This window comes from Amphibalanus amphitrite, unplaced genomic scaffold, assembly GCF_019059575.1.
Source record: "Amphibalanus amphitrite isolate SeventyFive unplaced genomic scaffold, NRLGWU_Aamphi_draft 000152F_arrow, whole genome shotgun sequence".
Classification (NCBI taxonomy): domain Eukaryota; kingdom Metazoa; phylum Arthropoda; class Thecostraca; order Balanomorpha; family Balanidae; genus Amphibalanus; species Amphibalanus amphitrite.
Window position 1 is genome coordinate 56,553 of NW_024881647.1, and position 27,199 is coordinate 83,751.

Sequence of the window (27,199 nt, forward strand, 5' to 3'; positions counted from 1 at the left end):
GCTCGCGGGGCGTAACATGGCAATTTACCAATGCACCAATTTTCTGCTTTTCGCTTGTTTCTCCCATTACATTCACAGTGGGCCACGAACAGTCAATTTGAAATAATTATGTGCTGGAGGAGCATGTTTCTCAGCATGCTTGGTAGGATAAAAATAACTGAATAGTTGCCACCACGGGCGTCGCTCTCGCTCAATTACGGCCGCACCTGCAGGGCCGCGCTGCCGGCCGCCGGCCCGGCTGGCGCGGACGTTGGCCCTCCCATCCCACGCCCGATGCACATGCACCGGGTATTTTTGGCTCCTCTGTCCGCCCCGCCTCATTATTTCTGTCCGTCCAGGTAGTGGCAGCCAAGGCTAGTTAAATGTGCAGCCACATGACTAAAAATAACCCAGCGGCCTCCCGAAATACGGGCGCTGCACGCGGTCGGCGCGGCGCGGCGCGGCGGGCGCGGCGGGCGCTGGGCGGCGGCGGGCGCTGGGCGGCGGCGCGGGGCGGCGGCGCGGCGTTGGGCGGCGCACCGACAGCCGCCTTGTCCCAGCTCGCCGACCAGCCGCCAGCAGTTCAGTCGCTCGCGCTCGCCGGTGCCGGACGGACGGACGACGGCGTACTCCGTGGCGGTCCGGGTGTGCGCCAGCACGGCAGCCTGTCGTGGCGGAGACGGAGACGGCGCCGGAGCCACGGTCCCCCAGAGGACCGGCGACATCACCGACCAGTCAGCAGGTCAGTGGACAGACCGGCGCGACGGGTCAACTCTGTGGGTGTCGGACTGGGTGTGACTGGGTGTCGGACTGGGTGTGACTGGGTGTCGGACTGGATGTGACTGGGTGTCAGCTGTTTTGGACTTGGGTGTGGTGAGTGAGTTGGGTTACGTTGCTAGTATTTTGAAGTGGAACAGGTCACCTTGGAATAATTTTTCAAAACCATTGTGTCATTGATTATTGATTAAGATGATATTTGCTGCGAATAATAATAGGTGCCATCTACTAAAATGTTATTAAGGATGTGCGTTCCATCCCATCAGGTGATCGAATTTAAACTTCAGCGACCTTAGTTGCCAACATCTGTTTTGTAGATATATTGGACAGGTATGTAGAAAAGAGCAAGTAGCCTACGAAGCAACAACATTTAAAAACATTTATTACAACATTTTTTTTCTCGAGTTTTCCTATAACTTCGAACCACGTGTCAAAGATGGGCTGTCCTTGACAATAAGGCATTTTTTATTACAATTCATATTTATTACAATATTATTTATATGATTTTTGTTTTTTCGAATAGTGATTTTGCAATGTTCTAATCTATCTCTTATTTCTATTTATTATTATTTTTACTCATTTTTGCTTTTGATAACCTATCACGCTCTGACTGCACCTATCCTCAAATCCCTTTTGTTATTCGATAGGTTTTTCCAAAGATGTATAAAAAAGTGTAAAGGACATGGCCATTGGGATACTTGTGATAGTCCCACGAGGGAAATTGTGCATTTAAATTTGGACAAAATCAAAGAAGGTATGGCAAAGTCACAATGGCTCGTATCATTGTTATAATTTTTTTACATAATAGCCAAATAAAGGTCAATATGTGAGGAAAAGCTATGGAGCAACGCTAGGTGAATGACCCGAGATACGAGCCGCTCTTACCAAATTGAGCCCATAAATGCCGAAATCATTACTTACCAGAATCATTATGCAATTATGAAAACAATTATTGCACCACTGAATGCAATGAAGGTCAGCTCAGGTCACGAGAAATTGACAAAAGACTTATTGATGAATCATGATCTAAACATTTCCGGTTTATGACGTCACAACAATATGACATCACGCTGAGTAAACATCAACATGCATAGATCAGATGTCCCTAGATTTTGGTAAACATTTCTGTGACCCGGTGATGTCACTGGACATCTAAGGGAACGGGTGCTTTGTAATGAATTACCCCTCTCTGTCCCCACGCCGAGCACCCCTCCCCTCCCAGCAGGTGGCCCAGGTTCCATGCAATGGAGCCCTCAATTACACTCTATGCTTATGATAGCTTAGCGTGTAAATGATGAAATGCATGTCCTCGGTGATTATTCAATGCATTTCAACCGTAAATATTCAGATTTTCTACATCCGTCATAACAATTTAAATAAAAACATGACATGCAATATCCGGAACTTGTAGCGAGGCTGCTAGTTGCATTGGAGTTTTCAGTTGTTCTGGCTCACAGCACTGGCGGAAGTTGACATACAGCCGCATTCGTTGTATTCTCCTGTTGTCATCTGACTGAGGGGCGGGGAGGGGCGGGGGGGGGGCGGGGGTAGCGCTGCGTCGGTCGCCGACCGAGCTGCTTCCATTCACGAGCGGCGGCTGGCGGGGAGGCACCGACGCTCCGCACCGGACCGCACCGGCTCGGCGCGGCTCTAGGCCGGCTCTGGGCCGGAGCGGCGGCCTCGACCGACGGGCCGTCCCCGCCGCCGCGCGCTCCAGCGGCAGCTGTGCAACATGCAGATGGCCCCACACTGTCACCCCCTCAGATGGCTCCTATTATCAGAGTCGTATAGCTCGGTGTACACGGGTCCCAAGTCGGAGTCAATGGGTATCGTTTGATCAGACGACAACGGGCATTGTCCCACTATCAGAGTTTTATCTTTGCGGGATATGTGCTCTCTGCACATTTACCAGATTGCTGGATTATGAGTGCATGACTATCCATGGCCTCGGCATTAAATGTTATGTAACTGATTTGTCACGTCATACCCGTGACGTCAGCTGTGCTGGCTTCTCGATGGGAGTTTGCGCAATGACTCATGATCAAGTTGTGACAGTCCCTCGTTCGTGGTTTGCATGGCGCTGGGCTTTAACTGGTGACCTTGCATCTGTTTGGATTAACGTGCATTGGCCACTCTTCGACACCCTATTATTCCAACTATTCCAATGCTGACTTACTCAATCACTTATTGCGCTATCTGCACACTGCAATGAGTCTAAATCATCCTTCGGGGGTCGCAAAAAAAATTATTGATGGATAAAGGGGACTTGGGTTATTATCTGGACGGCTACCACTTGTCAGTTCAGTTTTAATTCACGGAAACATGTGGCTATGATTCATACGCTGGCACGAAGCGGCAGCGCATGCCTTGCACCACGCTATGGGTCTGCTCGCAACCATATGACATAGGTCGTCGCAACAAGCCTGGTCGATCCTTAAACCTCTCTTCGGCGGTGAAACTTAACATACCTATCGTTCAGGTGGAAGGGGAGTAAGGCATGTGCTCATTTACTTGCATGGGAAACATACTGTGCTGGCAAAATAACGTTTCTAATCGCGTTGCATTGCATCATGTCGCAGAGCGGAGCAGAACTGCATTGTGATGAGTTCTGTTTGAAGTAGCCAATTTGTTTGAAACTTGTTGCTTTGACCTTCTATACCCGAAATATACCTATAGGTAAAGGGCAAACCGTTTACTCGAGGTTGAAATTTTAGAGGTGCCACTCCAATCTTCCTAGCGATTAAAGTTTCTTCGTTCAGAGAGATCTTTGAGTCGCTAAGAGATAGAATATGGAGTGTTGATTAAAAAGGGCTTATGAAGCGCTTGGCTGCCTTTTATCAGTTTGAAAAGGGCTTTACATCTATCTCGTACATCATAGAGCAATGTGATCAAACTGTTTCATTCTAATGAGGTGCCAGCCCGACGGATAAGTCCAAACTCTTTGGCTGTTGCCAGTTTCCAATGACTGAAGTGTCAAATTACTCAGTTGAGGTGACATGAGAAAGCACTTGATTTTTATTCAACCAGTCCACTTTGTGGTTTCACTTCACTATGTGAAAATCGACCACTTGTCAGCACCGCGTCAGGCGGCCTGCGCCTACACCATATCGCTCGGAGCGCGGGCGGACGGGTCTTCCCGACACCCCTGGGCGGCGCAATTGGTCAGTTCGCGGTGTCACCGGGTGTCACCGGGCCTGGTGACACCTGACTGACACCTGTGTCACTCAGAGTGCCGCTGCGGATCCTGCTCGGACGCAGATCCGGTCATGTCGGGCGTCATCTGGTCACTCTCCTGACATCCCAGCTCCGGTGAGAGCACACAGCCGCCGAAAATCGCGGCCAGGCGGGGGCGACAGAGTGGGGGCGAACCTGATCCTGTTCGGAGCAAATTGCGATTGTAAAAGTTTCGCTGAAAACTGTTGATGATTTATCTTGACTTTGGCAAGTGAGAACCTGTGTGTATTATCAGTTGACCCTCGCCCGTATTGGTGTTTTGCCAGCCGCGAACGTGGGGGGGGGGGCGTTGGACCCCTGCCGTTCGGCCCCTGATCGAGCTTCGGGAAAGATGAATGTGTTGCCCGTGACGAAAGGAAGCTGATGATACCCAGTTTTAAGGTCCTAGGTCATTGGTTGCCTTCCAGGTCAGGTCAATGACCCAAAATTCGGGAAAATCGGGACCTGTTAGAACTTCGTAAAGTGAGGTTGTTGTAGGGCTTTTCGGGGTGCTGATCTCGATTTTCATGTTAGTTTTGATCACAGGTGATGTCTTAATGCATTTAGGCTAGGTCGGGTCAGGTCAAGTCAGGTCAACCAATAGGGGTCCTGCGGGATATTCATAAATAGGTGTCAGAAAAATCACTGCCCAAAAGTCGTAAAAATTGACACCTTTTTGCGTAAATTGACCTGAAGGATGCGGGGCATGGTCAAATGCCAGCGATGGTACTTATAGCTATCGCTGCGTGCCACAACCGCGCCCCGCATGCTGCTTTTGCAATGGTGCATACGGGGCCGGACCTCCGATGGCTCTGGTCTGTGCGCCTCCCTATTACACTGCTGCCAAAAATAGGTGCATCTGGTGGAAGTGCACAGTGGTGCTTACTGCTTACACTCCACCCTAAATTCGGATAGATACTGCTAGCATGTCCAGCATGTGCTGGCCGCACCCCCTGTTCCACATGTCATGATAATGCAAACATTTTCTGCATACGTGCACCTCGTGATGATTTTCAAACAAGCGAAAATGGCCATGCAAAGCTGTCTTTGTTGGCAAAAATGACATATTATTCCCATTTCATGATCTATGAAATATTCATAATTCTGATGTGATATGATAACGAATATTTATACAAAAATGAATTAGAGTTAACTTGCGTACTCGACGTGAAGCACTTCAGTGGCTTTATGATTATCTCAGGACTGGAGCGGTCGGTCGGCCAGAGACAAAATGCAAGTCATGGTTGTCCCGTTAAAGCATCGACTTTTGGTGGATAACACTACTAATCCTGTCAATGTGTGACGAAACAGTTACCAGCGTGTATACGGAGGTGCTGCCTGAGCGTGACCCGAGCCACGTGGCCAGATAATCCAGCATTTTCTGCATTCTTCAGCACAATGCATGTCGGTAGCTCATGCCTCTCATCCATGTTATGAATGAGTCATTTGTAAAACATGATCGCGCAATATGATGCCGTGACATCTCAGCTCTTCAGAACATACGTAGATTGCTTAAAATACCTTGCAGACACATCCATTGAAGTCCAACTTGTCCACAAGTAGGCTGTCGCGTTATTTCAGTGGCATACTGAAAGAGTACACTCTGCCGAATAGTCGATTGTTTGCTATTGACTATTTGCTAAGACCCTTTACTCTGGACTTTTTACTACAAAAAGCTGACAAAAAGTAAAAACTGTTGTTGGGCAGTGGGCTGTCGACTTCGGACCGTTGAATATCAGTTGCTGACTGCTGGCTGTATATTCGTATTGATGACCAATAATTGTCAACTGTTGGCTATTCTAACAGTCTAATATGAATAATGATTGTCAACCGCTGACTTTTAGCTGTTGAATGTTGAGTGCTGACTGTTGATTGTTGACTGATTGTTACTCAAATGACGTCCTGTTTTCGGGACGTCCCATGACGTCCGAACACTAGCGTGAACACAATCTGCTTAGGACCTAGTCTCGGCACTGCCACCGTTCACGTGCTCGGCGGGTGAATATCAGCACTAGCAGCAACCCTGGCCTAGATGATAGCTCCTCATTGAGCTCACACAGTTTTGGCGGCCATTGCTGAACCCATGACAGACGGAGCTACCTGTAATGTCGGTCTGTCTGTCAGTCACAGGACAATCACAGGAGGTCACAGGCTCGAGGGTAGACAGTGAGTCAGTCGTGTCGACACGGCGACCTTTGGTCCAGACAGCTGCTGTGTCCGCATCGGACCAGTCCGACGCCCGTCGTCAGGGCCGCGTATAGTGGGACCACCCCGTCCAGGCTTTATGTCTCACGGACATGCACAGCTCCCTCAGCGGGACTCGGCACATCGTGTGCCCGTCTTTGTCATGACACACGTATGTAATGCTGTAATACAGCTCAGATTTGTGATAAACGGCACATACAGATTGCTGTCTTTATTGTACAGCACGTGCTTACTGGAATAAACGCGGCTGCTCATGCAATGTTGAGACATACTGAATGTGCTTAAGTTCATATTCAACACATATTGATGGTCAATGTAATCGTATTGTTGCATGTTTTGTGTTCAGCGTTCGTGCCTTTTGCCTATTGAGCTCTTTTTTTGCATTCTGTTTCCCCTGGGCCTCGTTCTATGTTGTGCTTTTAAGACAGGCACCTATAGCTTCTGGCACGAATCTTTGGTGGATACACGTCATTCGGTCAATGCTAAGAGAAAACAGGCCTGTAGCATGACTCACAAGGGTACTGAGTAACCCTAGCGACTGGAGAAGATGGCTAACGGTGCTTTGGTGTCACTTATATCTTTGTCATTTTTATTTTTGCCCGATTGGCGTTCGCAAAAAAAGGATGATTCGATCTGATTCGTGCCGTCCATCCCATTAAAACTTTAGTTGTCATCTGTTCCTCGCCTTACTGAATCACAGTTGGGTTACCACAGATTCGACATCATGACTTACAAAACTATAAACGCTCGCTAGTCCCTTTGGCCCGAAAGGCATATAATCTGTCCGCTAATTTGGTAATGTGGCGACAAGCGACGCCGTTCGGCCGGCCGTCCGTGCTGCCGACAGTTAGGCTAGTGGGCAGCCATTTTCGTTCATTACCGGTGCGTGTGACTTTGCTGTTGTCGAAGCTGGTCAGGCCTGCCGTTTACCGAGCCGTGACTCGAGCTGTGCTTTATAGGGACGGGGAAATAGAAGGGCCTGGACACGGGAGTTCGAAAATGGAGTGCAAACACTGCATGTTAATGGTACTACCACGGGGTGCTTGTCATTGGCATTACGACATCGCCACTTCATCATAATTTATTGAAAAAATGACAATTTTAATTGACAATCAAAGATGGATGAAATTTATTTGATAAGATACACTGCACTTTGTTTATTCAGCTATACACCTGATTCGATTACTCAGATACTGCAGATGAATGCATGAATGTAGTCAAGCATGTCCATCATGTGTGTAAACGACTGGGGCATGCTGCATCTATGCAAGAGCTCGATGCGATCAGATGCTTGTGGTCAAGTGCCTTTCAAAATCCCGCGCTTAAATAAGTACCCGTTGACCGTAAGCTGAAGTAAGTAATACCTAATCCAGTGGCGTTCCCACTCTGTATCGTGCTCGGTGTTGTCACAGAAGCCTCAGCAGCAATTATCGACGATCGGCCTGGGCTGGCCTGTCGTCACCGGCTTAATCCGGTCTGCAGTACAAACACTCTAGACATTTTCTGGGCCGGCTCCGTCCCGTGTGAGTGCGAGGTAAACACATCGTACGACAGTGTATTTATTCCGTGCTCTTTAATGTCATCCCTATCGCGTTTCGGCAGCTCAGACACGCACGTGACTCATGATATGGCACATTACTGAATGTCTCACGACCTGTGACGTCTGCTGACATGGTTTATGCATCAATGAGGTCACACGCTGGTAGATTGCGCCCACCGCCCCCACCCCGGCCGGTCGGCTCGCCGGCCTCGCGTTCAGCTCCGACCGTCTCCCCGTCAGGCGGCGCTGCGATCGCTCGGTTCCGAGCTAACCATCATGGCCGACCGAGCGGCCGATCTCCGACAGCTGAATCGGATCTCTTACCGGCCTGTCATTGGTCGCCGAGCCGGTGGGCGGAGCCTGGCGATCCATGGGTTTCACATATTTCTGAAACCGGACTGACTCCGTGGGAGCGCTGGGCTCAGGGGGCGTTGAACTGGTGCCCCGAGCTGTCCATGGGTCAGTGCCGCACACAAAACAGGGCCTCAATGCTGGAGTCTGTTAGTGGCCGCTGACGGGCACCCCTGATCAGTGGGAACAGCTCCCATAGGGACACAGCCCTCCGGAAAGGCCGTTTTACCAGGTGGGTAGGGCTTGTCCTTGGGAATGAGCTCAGCCATTTCGCCGCACCAGCTGATCTGTCCAAAATATCACCCCCCCCCCCCCTCCCTCATCCTTTGTGACTACGGTCGAAATTAAAAAAAGGGTCTAACCCATTAAAACAAGCAATTAATTCTTCGGTTAAGGCATTTTAGTGCGTATCGTTATGTCTCGAACCAACGCTGAAATAAAAACGAGAAGCGTGACATTCGTCTTTGTCTCCTTGAGATGTGCTTATTTTTCCCTGACCAATGCTCTGGGCTGCATGTATCCCCTACCGGAAACCAATGGGGTCAGTTCCAGCCTTCAATAGTTGTGCACCCCATCGCGTTAACCGGGCCCTCGGGGCGAGTCGAAGGGCTGCGAAGGATTTAACTTGTGGTCACTTCACCCGTTCGCTGGTGGCTACGTTCCACCCTCATCTTCGCATCTCACGATCCTGAATTTGTCTCACTGGAAGAAATCGTGTCAGGTAACTCAGTAAAAGAAAGTGGAGGCTAAAGTCAGTTGTCTGTTTAAGCAAATACACATTTGTGGGGAATACAGTCCAGCTATCAATTCCATTACTTACATGAATTTATGAAGGAGTCAAAAACTACACCTTTTTAGGCGCAAGTTCAAAAAGGTAAAGACCAAATTCAAAAAGTTTACGTTCGAAATGCACATGAACGTTTTGAATTTGGTCTTTAACTTTTTGAAATTGCGCATAAAAAGGTGTAGATCGGAATCCTTCCATTTTTGTGAATTGTTTCGAAGCGCGCAGGTTGACATTTTTTACTTATGCGTCTTAGTACCATTGCAGCTTTTTTATCTATATTTACTGCGCAGTAGAATCATTTTTCAGCCTTCGCCCTACACCTTTGACTCTTACTTTACACGCTAATATATGTTGTAAAACAGTATTTTTCCTTCAAGTGCAACGCTTTTATTTAAACAAGAACTTTACAAAGGCTGCGTAACAGGGGAACCCGACAACAAAGTTAAAGAAACTAAACCAATATGGAATGGAATATGGTGTGGATGAGAGCAGGTAAATGGCTGATTTCAGTTTTACCAATTTGGAAATTGAATCGTAGAATTGGCTAACCTTCGATGCATAAGATCACCGACTCTTGAATCGATGAATGACAAGTGTGATCGAAAAAAATATTTTACATAATTGAAAATTCGTTAACGATTGAAAACCAGCATGAAACATAGTACAACTAGTTTTTTATTATTAATATTTCCGTTACACCGTCATTTGCAATTAAGAATATTAAAGCGATCTTTTCGCGCACCGCTAGCTACACTCTTACTGCAATTGGGACGGTATTCTGTACAAGCATTCGTGCCTTTGCTAATTTATGAGCCTGCTCCCTTTCCTTCAGTGATTTGCATATTGATTCTTTATTAGTTGGACTTGGATATGCTAATACTTTGTTAGCAGAGTGCTAGTACCAAAGAGAGGTTTTCTTCCTTGCAAAGGGAAGCTTCATCTTTATGCACTGCAGTTTTAAGTGATGGTCATAAATAATTATTCGCAATCATAGTGCCGCTAAAACTCATTTCCTTTGTATTGCTGATTAAAGCTACCTAGGTGCCTAATTATAAAAAACGTTATTTTGGGGCTTTTACAGAATCATAAAGAATCAAGGCTGTCAGCAAAAGAAAATCACATATATTGAACGATCGTCAATCAACGATTGTATCTCGTAGCACATACTTATCAATTTCGCTCACGTCCCAATTAAAAGGTAACCGATCTAAAGCAGTGGCTCACTCGTTATTAAGCACAAAAAGGTTCATGCACAGATATTTAAAACAACAAATAATTTCGGTCAAATAATTCAATAAAAATAATAATTCAATAATTCAAACAATAATTCAAATACATAATTAAACACGCCAAATTTTGTTCCGCCGAAGACGATCTAGCATCTCTCCTTTTCGGTAGGAAATCTGAGTCGGTACCGGACAAACTGCACTAGCTAATGTCAAATGCCACTGCTATTGACTAACACTAACCGTAGCCACGGCACCCACGCGAGGTCAGCTGTGCTTCACGTGATGTGTACACGTGCACAAGTGTAAGTGGTGCGTTATCACGCACCTCTGGAAAACGGCGCCCGAAATAGTGTGAAGTGGTCTTCGGCTGGACACTTTATTACGACAAATGTAGCCATGTCATGCTCGATGCAATGGAGGAGGTCTGTATTTAGGCTACGCATGCAGCCCGGATGGCATAAAAACTAATTCACCCCAGTCAGGAATGTATGCTGTGTAATGCGTGCAAGTCATGTTGTTGCTAGGAGCCGGCTGTAACACCTGCGTTTCTGTCTCTTCCTCGCAGGTGGAGTCCGGTGCTATGATAATGAACGCGCTGTACCCCGACGGCAGCGTCCTGGCGGCGCCTCCGCCGCGCAAGGAGCATCTGTCGGTGCTGCCGCCCGAGCCCTCGTCGCCGCCGACCGCCGGCGGGTCATCGCCGGCGCTGCCGCCGCCGCCGCCGTCATCGTCAGGAGGGCGCCGCCGACTCGGCTCCAGCCAGTCGGGCAGCTACGACTGCCGCTTCTGCGGGAAGCTCTTCAGCAACCGCAGCAACATGGTAGTCCACGAGCGCACGCACACCCACGAGCGGCCGTACACGTGCAGCTACTGCGGGCGCACATTCTCGCAGCACGGCCAGATGGTGATCCATGTTCGATCGCACACCGGACAGAGGCCGTTCAAATGTCCTCACTGTGTCAAAGCGTTCACCTCCAGCAAGGTCCTCAAAATTCACATCCGCACGCACACGGGTGAGAAGCCGTACGCCTGTGAACACTGCGATAAGCGGTTCGCAGCGTACGCAAACCTTGTTGTGCACAGACGAATCCACACGAAAATCCGTCCATACAAGTGCGAGTACTGCGGCCGCACGTTCGAGCACAGCGGGAACCTGCAGCGGCACACCAAGATACACCTGCGCGACCTCGGCAAAATGCGCGAAGTGGCGGCGACGTCCGCTTCGTCAGCGACGCGCGTCCCGGTCCTGGTGCCTGTGTCCGAGGCGGTGCGGCGCTCCCCGCCTCACGTGCCCACGTCTCCACAGCGCCTCGACCTGCTGAGAGCGGCCGCAGGGCCGCCCCCTCCCGCGCACATGCCTCTGGTGGCAGCGCCGCAACTGCAGCCGCCAGCGCAACTGCCGGTCCAAGAGCGACAGCAGCATCAGGAGCCGGAGAGCCGTCACAATCACATTGCTCACCACCTTCAGCAGCTGCAGCAGCAGGAGCGCCGAGAGCAGCTACAGCAGCGTCAAGAGCAGCTACAGCAGCAGCGGCAAGAGCAGCTGCAGCAGCAGCAGCAGCAGCAAGAGCGGTCCCAGCTGCAGTCGCAGCTGCAGTCCCCGCTGGCGCTGTCCATGTCGCCGCGCGACCATTCTGTCCGTCCCGGAGAGGCTGTGGAGCCGCCGAGTCTGCGCTGTCGCCTGTGTCAGGTCGCCTACAGCTCTCCCGGCGAACTGCTTGAGCACCGCTGTCCGCAGCTGCGCGAGCAGCTCGAAGGGCGCGCGAACGGAGTTCGGGAGCGGCCGGGAGGGGACGTCGCCGGACTGCCGACCAGCTTCATCGAACTGTACGACTACATCAACCAGCTTCGGGAGCAGGCCCACACCCAGCAGCGGGGACAGCGACAGCAGCGTCAGCGGTCTGAGCCCGACACGCAGCAGCAACGGAATCACGAGGAGCACCATGACCCGCGTGAGTACCAGGGGGAGCCTGAGCAGAAGAGACAGCGCCAGGGGTCTGGTCAGCAACAGTATTTTTCCGATCGTCAACAGCATCTACATCCCGTTAATAATCATCACCATCGACAGTATCAATATCATCACCATTATCCGGAGCTCCCGGAACAGCCACTATACGTGCTGCGACAGCAAGAGCTCGCCCGTCTTCACCAGCATCACAAACAGCAACAGGAGGAGCAGCTTCAGCAGCTGCAACCCGCCAGGGACCCGTCCCACCGACATATCTACTACCTCCCTAGTCAGGGCCAGCCGTGGGGGAGTCAGCCGTCGCGACCATCGCTCTCGCCAGACGGATTCTCAGCGCACCGGTCGCCGTCGCGCCCCGAGTCCAGCCGGTACGGCGGGGAGACTGCCGGGTCGGAGCCGACGCTGCGCCGATCCCAGTCGTCCAGCACCGACTGGCAGGTGCTCTCCCTGAGGGCCGGCTTCCCGGCGGCTTCGCGAGCGTCCGAGACCGCCCCGCCGGCACCGGCGGCGCGCACCGAAAAAGCCGGTGTGCCAAAGTTCACCTGGATGTCGACGTATCTGGCGGAGGGTGGCGAGGAGCGGCGCGGCGCGCCCTCAGCGCCTCAGGCGCCGCAGCGACCGGACGTGATTCGTCCTCTGCCGCTGACGGTGTCGGCGTCGGGCCGACCTGCTGGCGGGGCCGGCGAGTCCCCGCCGACTGGTCGGCCACCCTCTGCTCAGCCGGCCTCCCCGGCTGACTCGGAACACTCCGAGTCGCGCCTTGTTATCGACGAGGCGAGACAGGAGACCGACGACACGAAACAAGGGGCCGACCGGGCTCGGCACGTGAGCGAAGGTACGGGGCACCTGAGCGACGGAATAGGGCATGAGACCGATGGGACAAGACCAGGAGGCGCCGCAAATAGACCTGATACCGACGAGGAGGCCAAGTCGCCGCGGAGGAAGCGCGCACTCCCTGCCCTGCTCCCTATTGGTCAGTTTGGCCAGTGAAGAGCTCATGACGATCGCTCCTTATAGGTGCCTTACAATGCGACGGCGTCGACTCCCCGAACGCCATTTGACAATAGTGTTTGGTGTTGGTGTTAAATGTATTCAGCCAGTGTCTAAGTCAGGACCGGATGAAATTTGGGGCGTTATTTTGGGAGACTGTTGTGTGCCGTGTTGTACAATGTGTGCCGAAGTTCGGCCTATTGTCACGGGTTTATTTTGTTCAATGCTGCTGCGTCGTGGCGGTGGTGTTTCGTTGGCGCGTGTTGTAAACGTCTGCTAACTAAGTACATGTCTCGGCTTGGGCTGTGTAACGTTAGAATGGGTCCGTTGTTACCTGAATGTTAACGCGGGGGTGTTAGCCAGTGGGGAGGGGAGAGGGCTGCGGATCTCGCAGGGCACACTTGACTCGAGTTGTAGGACGTCGCGGGTTCTGCGAGGATCCCAGAGGATATATCGCATGTACAACAATCTGAAAACACCAGTTTGGCTCATCTTATGTGCCTCGGAAAATCGAGTACAAATCGCGAACGCGTCAAGACAATGCGTGTCCCAATAGGCAGCCGTTTCAAATAGGGCATAGTCCATACCATATGGCATTGACCAAAAATAAGTTATGGTTAAGTCTCTCATGTTCACATGTGGTTGTAGACTGTTGGTGATCACAGCGCTAAATGGTTGATATAAAAGGTACAGCTAATTTCCAAAGCTTGTTGTCGCGTCTGAGACCTGAGACCTCTACAAAATGGCGCTGTGACTCATGCGGGAACGGTAGCCAACGAAGTCGCTCTGCTTGGCTTTCATTGTTGCTTTTTGATGTGATACGTGGCTATTTATCCGGCACTTTTGTGTGCATTGTTATACTGCCGCTATCTTTGTGTTGTTGTTGCGTGGGCGCACATTGTGTGTGAAATAAATTAACAGAATTGGACTTCTTCTCGTTTCTGGACTTGACAGTTGAGTTGTGTTTCTTGCTCACATCATTAAACTAGTTATATCAGTAAGTGCTTTGACTGCCCATTCCCTGAAGAATATGGTAAATGACAGTTAGATGACGCTTTATCTCAGATGGCTAGGTATATGTATCTTTGAGGACTGAGCTAAGTATTTCAAATGCATCACTAATCATAACAACCGTTTAAAATCCATAAGTCACATTTTTTGTATTTATCAGACCTTTAATTCACCGTTGGAAAATAAGCCGGCTTCATTGCGGACTCTCCTGCATACACTTTGTACGGGGTCGAATGCGCGCGTTACAGATTGACAGCGAGTTGCAATTAGGTATATCGCTTTGCCGGATACGCTGCACGCAGTTTGACAGTTGAAGCATCGCACGCGAGCGAGACCAAACTGGGCTGAGCTTATGCGTGAATAATCGTGGTAATGTCACCATTTTACGTCATTCTTGCGCCCGCTGCAGTTCTGAAACTTGTGCAGTATTTCATTGAGCACGAAATTTAGACTGGTTAGCGGTCACGTCACAGAAATATTGAGCCAATGAAAGGAAAGTGCAGACGTGCATTATAGAAGGGCATTACTTCATTTGCCCCGCCACTTCGTTGCACGCACCATCACATATTCTCCGTATTCAGCATGAAAACTATAACTATTTCAGGCCACCGCACACTTCATTCGCCCGCTTCTTTCGGCCATTCAAGTAGCGATTTTCTAGCGAAAGTGTCTTTACTGGCCAAATGTCTGACCGAATGTATCCAACATATAGGCTCATTCGGCTCCTATTATCGGAGATTCGGTTCGAAGTCCAAACATCATTTACGTAGTGACCATGAAGAAGCTTAACCGGTTGAACGTCTGTCGCCGATGCAGCGTTGTAGCAGGCGCAAATCCGCAGCCGCCATTTTGTTTTGTTTTCCGACAACCTTCCTACCGTATCCTGGGCTGCAGTCCAGGATACGGCTGTTTGCGCATCGGAGGCCGCAGCACCACGTTAATGTTGTGTGAGATAGATATTAACTTAATATTTGAAATAAGGTTGTATTCAAGTCATATAATTATTTTGCTAAGTGTGTAACCCTCGCACTTGTAGAGGGGGGATGGGGGGAGTCGCATGGACCGCCCTTGGTTGTTCGCGAATAACTCGCGCAAACAGCGGCCAATCACGACGTAAGTTTCAGTACCCTCAAGTTGATCAATTTTACACCTCTCTGGAAATTTCATGACCCTTACCCAAATGACCTTTGACCTATGACCTATTTCTCGATACTATGATTAGTCGGAATCGCGGTTTGGCGTATGTCAGCTCACATTATCCGCGTGTTTCCATTTTTTATGATTGCTAACGGTGGAACACGTGAAATGATGTTATTCCCATGCGTTATGATGAGTGTCAAGGTCACATGAAGGTCAGATCAAGGTTACTGGCCTTTGATGACTTTGGTTCACCTTTTCGAGTTTTACATGTTTCCACGGTAGTTTTTGGAGTTGATTTCGAGTTTAACATCAACTTGAACATTCATGAAGTAGTTTTAGTGCCCTCGTAACATGTACGACGCCGTCAGCAGTAATTGACACCTACTATGGATAGCCGGCAGAACGCCTACTGATTCACCTGCCTGACTTGACCCGACCTGGCCTAAATGCATGAAGACATCATCCGTGATCAAACTAACTTGAAATTCGTGAGCAACTCCCTGAAAAACCCCATAACAGCTTCACTTTAAGAAGTTCTAGCAGGTCCCGACTTTCCCGACTTGTTGGCCATTGACCTGATCTGTAAGGTCAACCGATGACCTAGGACCTTAAAATTGGGTATTAACGTCTTCCTTTTGTCACAGGCAGCACACTCATTTTTTCCGCGAAGCTCAGTTCGATCGGGGGCCGAGCGGCAAGGGGGTCCAACCGACCCCCTCCCTACACGTTAGACGCTGTAAAACGCCGCACACAGGCGAAAGTTGACACTGTTATAGTGAGTTTCTTGGCACTCGGCCGGTGCAATTCAGACGATTTTCCGCTATGTTTCCGTTGCCATGTTTCGCTCAAAAAGAGCACATTGTCCATTCGGCCGCTTCATTCGGCGGTTACAGATTACAGAAGCGATTCCCTCGCGCACGCAAATTTTGATTCTTTTGTTTTGAGCAGAGCATGTCATATATCGTCTGAATTCTACATATCGAATGGCAAGGAACACAAATACTTGTAGTTTGTGTTCAATATGATGCCACCTATAATATTTCTTGGTAACTCGGCTAACATATGCAGAGACGTGAGTCGTACACGCTGAAATCGCCACTGCAGCGGCAATAGCGGCCGAATGGATAGTGTGCGGTGACTTTCAGAGCCTATTCTGATATTGACAGTGTCGATAAGAAATTTCAAGAAGCAAGTAAATGGCACATCAATTGACCTGTGCGCCGCTGTGATATTCGACTGAATTTTACATGTTTGTAGGGCAGTTTTTGCGCCGATGCAAAAACTGTGCGCCGATGTGATATTCAACTGATATTTACATGTTTCTAGGGTAGTTTTTTTTAGTTTAGATAGAGCAGGGTTGGACTCGGCCTGGTGAGAGATTATTCTGCTTGCATGACATTCAAGCGGGTAATCGTAAAATGAAAGAAAGAAACGGCAGTCGAACAAGATGGATATTAAACGCACAACATGTGCTTGTTAAAACATGTTGGGTCGAAGCTGGATCAAATGTCGTAAACCCAAACTTTTTTATCATTCGCATCGAAGCTAGGCTGGCCAAATGCTGACTGACGATGATCACTCAAAACGCGTTCGAAGGCAATCACAATAAGGTGCAATGCATGAAATATTTTATAAGGTTCGAGGTAAAATTCTGTTCATAACTAAGTTATTGAATAAAACATGTGCGGCACGGGTGATTTTTTTATTTGGCTTAGCGAACGTGTTGATGCCGAATACTTGGGTACTTTTTTGGACCTGCACGTCGCAAGGTCAGGTCGTTAAATGTAAAAGCGTCTCGCTTTAAATAGATCAAAGGTTTCTATTCACGATATATTTTATCATGAATCGCTGTCGTGTGGCTTATGGCATGTCTGAGGAATGGCATGGGTCATGGCACTTGCACCGTCTAAATATACCTTTATTGAATTACGTGATGTTTACCATGTTACCGGGATGTGATGCTGAATTTGAGCGGCATTCCGTGGCGTGGCCGCTAAATACATCCAGCACCAGAAAACACTAACATTTTAAAATAGCATTCGGAACATCATGACGTTTTAGAAGTTACTGGGACTGCTCACACAACTTGCGCTCATTTGTATTTTTTAAAGTCCATTTTTAGGTTTGTAGTGACAGTGAAATACACTCAACGCCATTTGCATTTAATCTCATCCATAGACCTGCGGTATACGGAGGTCCATGCCGCTCTGCTTCAAGTGGCTGTTTTAAAAGCATCATGTGTGATCTCAGGCAGCTTTTGCTTACATGTCCGACAACTCAGGTTTGTTTGTTTTCTTTTTTCAATAGAGGAACACAATTTTAACCCTCGCCGGCACAGGCCGTTTTGAGTCCTTCGACGGCACAAGGGGGGGGGGGGGTTGGTACGACCCCCCCTCGCGTTTGGCCCCTGATCGAGCTAGAGCTTCGCGGAAAAAACGAGCGTGTTACCCGTCACGAGAGGAAGCCGATGATACCCAATTTTAAGGTCCTAGGTCATCGGGTGACCTTCCAGGTCAGGTCAATGACCCGAAAACCGGGAAAATCGGGACCTGTTAGAAAGTCGTAAAGAGTGGCTGCTATGTGGTTTTCCGGGGTGCTGATCACGAATATCGTGTTAGTTTTGATCAGAGATGATGTCTTTAAGCATTTAGACCAGGTCGGGTCAGGTCAGGTCAGGTCAACCGGTAGGGGTTGTGACGGGTATTCGTAATACGTGTCAACCGCCTCGGACAGCTTCGTAACATGTTACGAAGGCACCAAAACTACTTCGTAAATGTTCAAATGGTTGCTAAATTCGAATTCAGCTCCAAAAACTAGCCTAGAAACATGTAAAACTCGAAAAAGTGAACCGAGGTCACCCGAGGTCACCAAAGGTCAATGACCTGACCTGACCTTCAGGTGACCTTGACACCCACCCTAATGCATGGGAGCAACATCAAATCACATGTTTGAACGTTTGAAACCACGAAAAGCTTGCAAACGCGCGGCTAATGCGAGCCGACATGCGCCGAACCGCGATTTCGGCCAAACATGGTCACAGAAAAGAGGTCACAGGTCAAAGGTCATTGGGGTCAGGGTCATGAAATTTTCAGGGTAGGTGTAAAATTGATCAATGCGAAGGTACTGAAAGTTTCGTGGCGATCGGCCGCTTTTTACGCGAGTTATTCGCGAAAAATCTTAGGGGGGGTGCATCAACCCCCCCCCCCCTGTGCCGGCGAGGGTTAAAGAATATTAGCACGTGCTCGGCGATCGGTGGTACGAGTAACCATCATATACCAATTTTCTTTTGGCGCGACTCGGTCTCGACTCCTTTCACGCCCTCTGTCGATCAGCGTCCTGCATGGGGTCAGTGCCGTGATTTCTTGCTGAAAGACGAGACGGACTGATGAAAGGAGGAGACAATGGGTTTGGAGGGAAGATAATGTAATAGTGGGGGAGTGGGGAGGAGGTGGGGAAAGATGGTCCCTCTGTGATGGTTTGTCAGCAAAGGGAAGGGTGCAGTTCGTGGGGCGCCGCCGCCTGTAGTCACTTCCACGTCAGTGCAATGTCTGGCCGGCCGCTAGGTGTCACTGGGTGTTTCATATGAGTCATGGGTTCACACAATGCCGCCGCCGAGTACGTACGGGCGTTTGCGGCGCCGATGTGTGTATGGCTGTGGGCCTCGCCGTTCTAATGAATCTTACAGTCTCATCCGATCCAGTAAGGTGCCATTAGCACGTGCTTGGCGATCGGTGGTACGAGTAACCATCATATACCAATTTTCTTTTGGCGCGACTCGGTCTCGACTCCTTTCACGCCCTCTGTCGATCAGCGTCCTGCATGGGGTCGGTGCCGTGATTTCTTGCTGAAAGACGCCAAAGAAATTGCCAAATGTATGGGAAAATTAGGCCGTAGAGGTCGCGATCGCCATTCGCCGGGACACCACGCAGGTACCCGGCCGGGGTGAGCGGCGGGTACCTCGGCTGACCGCGGAGGCCGGCGGAGGGAGGTAGGCGGGGAAAGACTACCTCGGCCACCGACACTACCGAGGAACGCGCGGCGGGCGCACGAAGTGCGGTGGCACTGACAGTGGGCAGTTTCAGGCTACGGGGAGGAGGGGGCTGGCAGGAGGTGGAGGGGATGGTGCCGAAATTAAGGAAACCGACCGTTCCGGTGGGGAGGCAGCGACGTCGAGGGGTGAGGGATAATGACGTCCGAGACCGCTTGTGGCCGCGCAGTGATGCGATGGCGGAGCTAGAGGAGCACTCGGAGCTGCCGGCGGTGGTTTGGCTGGCCCAGTCGGTGGTGTCCGGGCTGCTGCTGCAGCTTCGAGCGTGGCGGCCGCGAGACGGCCGTCGGGAACGCTGTGACGAGCCGAGTAGACCCAGCTCGGGGAGCGGTATCGCGCGTGGTGCATATGGGGCAGGCACGGGCGAGGCAGACTGTTGACACGCCACACGGCGGCGGCCGGTCGGTGCATCATCGTTCGTTCTGCGCGGGCCGGTGCGGGCGCCGCGGCGGCTCGGAAGGTTAGTCGGTAATCCTGTTTCGGCGTGGAGAGAAGGAATGGCGGCTGATTCCGCCGCCGCTGCCGCAGCGGCACGGGGACCTGTAAGTCGCCCCTGACGTTAGTCGAATGGATAGGTGACTCATCGGGTAGTTGGTGCTGGGGGGAGGCTAGCCCAGTTCTGCGGTCCACTGAGTCCAGCAGAACCCCCGGCGGCAACCGGCTGGTGGGCTCGAGAAAGTGGACCGTTTGACGATCTGGTGAGTGTGGGCTCCAGCAGGTTAGTAAGGGAGACGTGACAGACAGCGGATAGGTATGGTATGGTCAGCGGACCGGTGACAGTGGGCGCTGCTCCATATCCAGCCAGCGTGCCGCGGAATGGGTACGGTCAGAGGACCGGTGAGTGCCAGACCCAGCGGGCAGAGGAGGGCGCTTCCAGTCAGCGGGCCGTGGAAGTGGGACGGTCAGTGGACCGGTGAGTGTCACTGCCAGCGGGCAGAGGAGTTCGCTTCCAGCCAGCGGGCCAGGAAGTGGGACGGCCAGCGGACCGTTGAGTGTCACTGCCAGCGGGCAAAGGAGGGCACTTCCAGCCAGCATGCCATGGAAGTGGGACGGTCAGCGGACCGTTGAGTGTCACTGCCAGCGGGCAGAGGAGAGCGCTTCCAGCCAGCGGGCCGTGGAAGTGGGACGGTCAGCGGACCGTTGAGTGTCACTGCCAGCGGGCAGAGGAGGGCACTTCCAGCCAGCGGGCCGTGGAAGTGGGACGGTTAGCGGACCGTTGAGTGTCACAGCCAGCGGGCAGAGGACGCATCCAGCCAGCGGGCCGTGGAAGTGGGACGGTCAGCGGACCGTTGAGTGTCACTGCCAGCGGGCAGAGGAGGGCACTTCCAGCCAGCGGGCCGTGGAAGTGGGACGGTCAGCGGACCGTTGAGTGTCACTGCCAGCGGGCAGAGGAGGGCGCTTCCAGCCAGCGGGCCGTGGAAGTGGGACGGTCAGCGGACCGTTGAGTGTCACTGCCAGCGGGCAGAGGAGAGCGCTTCCAGCCAGCGGGCCGTGGAAATGGGACGGTCAGCAGATCGTTGAGTGTCACTGCCAGCGGGCAGAGGAGGGCACCTCCAGCCAGCGGGCCGTGGAAGTGGGACGGTCAGCGGACCGTTGAGTGTCACTGCCAGCGAGCAGAGGAGAGCGCTTCCAGCCAGCGGGCCGTGAAAGTGGGACGGTCAGCGGACCGGTGAGTGTCACAGCCAGCGGGCAGAGGTCGCATCCAGCCAGCGGGCCGTGGAAGTGGGACGGTCAGCGGACCGTTGAGTGTCACTGCCAGCGGGCAGAGGAAGGCGCTTCCAGCCAGCGGGCCGTGGAAGTGGGACGGTCAGCGGACCGTTGAGTGTCACTGCCAGCGGGCAGAGGAGGGCACTTCCAGCCAGCGGGCCGTGGAAGTGGGACGGTCAGCGGACCGTTGAGTGTCACTGCCAGCGGGCAGAGGAGGGCGCTTCCAGCCAGCGGGCCGTGGAAGTGGGACGGTCAGCGGACCGTTGAGTGTCAGTGCCAGCGGGCAGAGGAGGGCACTTCCAGCCAGCGGGCCGTGGAAGTGGGACGGTCAGCGGACCGTTGAGTGTCAGTGCCAGCGGGCAGAGGAGGGCACTTCCAGCCAGCGGGCCGTGGAAGTGGGACGGTCAGCGGACCGTTGAGTGTCACTGCCAGCGGGCAGAGGAGGGCACTTCCAGCCAGCGGGCCGTGGAAGTGGGACGGTCAGCGGACCGTTGAGTGTCACTGCCAGCGGGCAGAGGAGGGCGCTTCCAGCCAGCGGGCCGTGGAAGTGGGACGGTCAGCGGACCGTTGAGTGTCAGTGCCAGCGGGCAGAGGAGGGCACTTCCAGCCAGCGGGCCGTGGAAGTGGGACGGTCAGGGGACCGGTGAGTGTCACTGCCAGCGGGCAGAGGTCGCATCCAGCCAGCGGGCCGGGGAAGTGGGACGGTCAGCGTACCGTTGAGTGTCACCGCCAGCGGGCAGAGGAGGGTACTTCCAGTCAACGGGCCGTGGAAGTGCGACGGCCAGCGGACCGGTGAGTGTCAATGTGTATGGACTTGGTGCCGGCTGGCGCACACGGTGGCCGATCGCGACCGGCCGGTGAGCCGCGCCGGTCAGTCGGTGCCGGGGCCGAATACAGGCTGCGTCGATGGACAAGTCTCTCAGTACCTTACACTACCTTACATTGCCGCACGGCCGCTGCCGGACATGAGGTGTGCATCCTTGCCCGAAGTCTCCAGAGCCAAGCAAATTTTCACAGCGGTGCTGACATCACGGGATCCAATGCTGTCCTGAGTGAAGCGTCTTGTCCAAAAGGGTGGTTGGCCACTCAGCACGGACTCGGAACTGTCTGCATTTGCTGGTAAACGGCTGGAATTGTCCGTATGCTGCGTCGTGCTCATGTGGGGCACCGAGTCGTTATTCCGAGTAGGGCACGTGAAGCGATCTTGGCCGAGCTCCACGTGGCGCAACCTGGGGTACGTCGCATGAAGGCTCTAGCAAGAGGCGGCGTCTGGTAGTCGTTCATGGACAAGGTCATCGAGCGTGTCGGGAGCCTGTGTCGGGCGTGCCAGGAGAGCAGGCCAGCACCTGATCGCGCTGCCCTCCGCATGTGGCCCTGGCCGGATCGTGCCTTGTCACGGATACACATCGACTTTGCCGAGCCCACGAAAGGAAGAAACGTGATGGTCGTGGTAGAAGCTTATTCTAAGTGGATTGAGGCAGAGTGCTGCACCACTGTCAGCTCCAAGTCGACGATTACTAGGCTGGGAGATGTGTTTCGATGGGGATTACCAGACACGGTTGTGACTGACAACGCCACATCATTCATCTCATCCGAGCTTCAATGTTTTATGCAGGAAAATGGCAGACATCACAGGACGAAAGAACCTCGCCACAGCCAAGGCAACGGACTGGCTGAGCATGCTGTGCGTGATGTCAAGCTTGCCTTGCAGAGGTCTGACGACAACTGGGAAGATGCTTTGTCTCGTTGGCTGCGCCGTCAGAATATTACACCTTACAGCACGACCTCAGTTTCTTCCTCAGAGCTCATGGTTGGACGCAGCATCCGGAGCCGGCTGGATCTCCTGCACCCGGACATGCGGAAGTGAGTGACTGAGCAGCAGGTGAAACAGAAGGAAATCATGAAAGCAAGGTAAGATCTGAAAGAAGATTTGGTGTGTCATATCTCGTGTTTTTTTTTTTCAGAAACACGGTGTTGGGTCGCCATGGGCTGCTGGAGTGGTCGTTGGTGTCGACGGGCCAGTATCGTACGCGATCGAGCTAGAGGATGGCAGGATATGGCGACGGCATACTGATCAGTTGAGACGTAGACTAAACGGAAACACGTTTACAGAACCTCCTGCGATGACTGCTGGTGCAGCCGAGACCGTGGCCGAGCCAGGAGTGCGGCTGCAGAGGAGCTGACGCCACCGACCCAGCTACACGCGCCTCTGCTCAGGATGTCGAGCTCCGCGTCCCAGCGACCGCCGACCGGCTAACCTGGACTGGGTCCTGCCGCACGGCGGCTGCCAACGGAAACTTCTGTGACTGGCACGCAGGTGCCATTAGCGAAGGCGCCTGCGCCATCAGGCGATGATTGTGTTGAAGTAGCGGTGCCCCCCGATAGCGGTGGGCTGACGGCTGCGGAACAGTTAACGTCCGTACCGGCGGAGTCTGGTGCTAGCGAAGCTGGTGATCGCCGGTCGGGCCGATTGCGGAAACAATCCGTTTTTTTTTTACATAGTTGTGTGGTGGTGTGCGGCGCAATGGCTCATTTTCTTCGGGAAGGGCAGTGTAGGGACTTGGTGCCGGCTGGCGGCCTGTCTGTGTGCACTGACGTCTGTGCACACCCTTGACGCGTCCCTGCGTGGACGCTGACGGTTATTTGGATTCTGGACGTTATAACATATCCAAGTTCCTGACTAGCTGATTAGCTCATTTGTATTCCATTCATTGCTCCCTATAACCGTGTGCGTGTGGCACAGCAATTTAGAACACAATCTCAATTTCAGTTGGCTGCTGCCTTTTTTCGGCGATGCTCGAGCAAGTAAAACCCGTCGTTGTCGCAGGAGCGCTAACGAAGAAGTTATGCCTTCTGTCACGCATATGCTGCCAGTACTGTGGTGTGAAGTTGACATTGTTATCCGCGTTGCTACCTGGGCTGGGCCATTGGCAGACTGCGTGATTTTCGGTCAGAAAACACAGACGGCTTCCGTTACGATGCAACTCTGGACCTCCAGTCCCTGGAACGTGCTGGATTATTCGCCCTAAAGTTACCCGAGCCAACAAAGGTATAACACCTCAGGCAACTGAAAAAGTTGTATTTTGCACAGCTGGCTGATGGCATCTTGTCTTCCATGTCAAAACACACTAAAAGAATGCCTACATTATATCGAAGAAGTTGTATATGCTTCACGATTGGTTAGGTTGTATGTTATTCTGCATTATTAATGCTTCCATTGTCTTCCATTAATGTAAATATCTCTTAGAATATGGGAAATAATGAACAATATTTAGACCCAATGATTACATGGGTGGTTGTGGGCAAGTTGTGAGTTCAGATGCTTTCTAGGTAACACTTGTTAAAAGCAGTCCTTTAGATTTAAATGAAAGGCTCAGGGTGATTTTGATTTTTAGCGTGCTCAGTTATAGTGTGTTTTGTATATCTCGGCGTGAGCCTTTTATGTGTTTGTTGATAACGTCGTTACACTTGCGCAGCACCTTTGGACCCATAATTCTCCTTGTGTCAGAGCGATGTAAAACCTATAGAGCGATGTTGGGTGGGTTTGTGGGAAACAAGTTGAATTAAATATTTAACTTCGATTACATCTGACGGCCTCGGGCGATCATTGAGGATCTTGACACGGGGTGAAATATCCATATTTTATGCTCAATGACTCTTGTCTCGAATCTGTATTCTATTTTGATTTGAAGTATTACCCAGTGGGCTATCGATTCTTTTGATAAAACTTTATTTGCTGACATGATTTAAATGAAAACCCGACTAACTGTTTATAACATGGGTGGCTTAGAATGACATAAATATAATTGTAAGCTTTCGCATTCCATAGATAACAAACGCCAATGATATCCCTTGCCTGGCAGATAATGTGTTAGAAAGCAAGATATCGTACTAAAACCACAAAATTTGTTAATTGTCGCGCAAGAACACGCTGATAAGGTGACGTGACCTGATGGCTAATACAATTAAAAGGCAATATTCTAAACAAAATAAGATAAGGCAAAGCTAACTTTCAGCATATATAATAGATTCGTCCACGAGTTTGCCAGATTATGTATATTCATGAACTACGAGTACCCCAAGGGCTGCATCGGCCCCCTCTGTGCCGCGGTGGTCGGTATCACAGTATCGACACCTTCGTCGGTGTCACGCTGGTTTCCCGTGTACATTGGAGTTATACAATATCCTACCAATCGCCTGCTACCTTGTGCTTACAGTCAGACTTGTAAACGACTCTGAGTTGATTCGTGAATCGACTCAGAATCAAACCGTTTTTCGATGAGTCATGAGTTGATTCGAATCACTTCATCGAGGAACTTGATGAGTCATGAGTTGATTCGAATCAATTAAATTTAACATCATGAGTCATTTGATGAATCGATTCAAATTTTCAGACTCAAACAAAGAATCGACTCAAAAAAAATTGAGTCGTTTACAAGTCACCATCAACACCCTAATAATCAATGCTAGATCACCCCCTCAGCTTTAACCATCACTTAACTCCATATTTCAGACTTACAAGAGCCTCAGAGGCTCAGGCACAGGCGCCTAATGAGCCAAAAGCATTTGGCAGTTGGTAGGTACTTAGTCTTACCAAACCAAGTGCCTGCTACACTACCTAGGTACCTACATTTTACATGTCAGAAGTCAGAATTGACACCTGCGGCTGCCTTCCCTTCTCCCAGTCCCAATTTGGTCCCAATAATCAATCAACAGCATAAGAGTTTGGGCGTCTATTGAGTCAAATACGCCCAAACTACCTATAGCCTATAAACTACCTATAGGCTATGCTATAATATAAATAAACTCACGTACAAACCACAAAATTGCGATGCTCAACCTTCAATAAACCACAAAATGCACATTTTTCCATGAAATAGAAGTTTAAAAAGAAACTTGTTTTATGACATCATAGAATCTTCAGAATAATGTAAAGGAGCGGCTTTGAAATATTTTATCAGCGATCTCCATTGGCCTAAAATATGTACTATGAGTGACGTCATGAATTCGAGAATAGAATGTAAAAGTCATAGTATGTTTTAAGAAAACTACATTAATGGCGCAGATGATAACTTTCACGTCTGAACATCGTGACAAATTGGCCGGATGACGTTGCCCGAATTGCACCAATGACAATTTATTTTTACCAAAAGAGCCACTTGGTCAGTGCTCCGGTGCTCCTGATATCGATTAATATTCAATGACGTCATTTTTTAATCTAAAATTGCTCAAGATCATATCTGATTCTGAGGCCTGAGCCACTCATGCAAGGTCATGGCCTCTCCTCGTGGCCCATGGAGTCCCTGTTGATGCTGAATGTATGACAGGTGGGATTAATCCTATTTTTGAGGTTGTACTGTTTGAATAATTTTATCTGATAAGTAAGAAGTAGTAACATTTGTCTCATTATCATGTAGAAAAAGTTTGATTAAAAGAAAACATGAATGTCTCTTGGAACTTGTGCTTTTGAATTTTCAAATAAGACTTTCTAGGTAATAATAAGAGATAGGTTACTATGCTACTCCTTAGTCCTTACTTATATTATAATTGTCTCTCAGAGTTACTTACAAATTTACCTGACATTGCACTGTTGACTGTTGAGTGTTGAAGATAGGTAGGTGTAAGGCATGGTACCTATGTACCTAGTCCTACTAGGTAGCTGCTTGAATCTTTGGTCAAGGCTACTATGCTGCTTAATACAATTGTGGTATGCGGCATATTCATTTTATCATAGCTTTGAGTCAAATAATCAACAAATGCCTATAGTGAGTCATGGGTTGAATGAAATAAGTTCAATAAAAATGTCGTGTGAGTCATGAGTTGATTTGAATCGATTCATAAAAATGTGTGAGTCATGAGTTGATTCGAATCATTCCGTTGGCTAGTTGCTCGAGTCATGAGTTGATTCGAATCATTTTATCGAGGAACTTGATGAGTCATGAGTTGATTCGAATCAATTAAATTTAACATCATGAGTCGTTTGATGAATCGATTCAAATTTCCAGACTCAAACAAAGAATCGACTCAAAAAAATTTGAGTCGTTTACAAGTCTGCTTACAGTAGAAGTTACAAATAGGTACACAGAAAGAAAATCGTAAAGGGCACTGCCTGAAAAGGTGCCGGACTGCTACCGATGGATGATTATAAGGGGAGGGTAGGGGGGCCTGCACTCTGTCCGCTCGCCCCGGGCGGGTCACTGAGGACACCGGAGCTGCGGCGACCACGCCTGGGCCGGCGTCACGCACGTGACACGTG

At 50.6% G+C, this 27,199-nt stretch overlaps 1 protein-coding gene across 1 annotated transcript; it reads left to right on the forward strand.

The window, feature by feature from the left end:
* The first annotated feature begins 544 nt into the window (after positions 1 to 544).
* On the forward strand, positions 545 to 13,965 carry LOC122383006 (zinc finger protein 1-like). Its single transcript, XM_043369048.1, has 2 exons — positions 545 to 721; positions 10,647 to 13,965. Exon 2 carries the CDS (start codon positions 10,662 to 10,664, stop codon positions 13,035 to 13,037), a length of 2,376 nt encoding a protein of 791 aa, XP_043224983.1. The 5' UTR covers positions 545 to 721; positions 10,647 to 10,661; the 3' UTR covers positions 13,038 to 13,965.
* Positions 13,966 to 27,199: the final 13,234 nt, after the last annotated feature.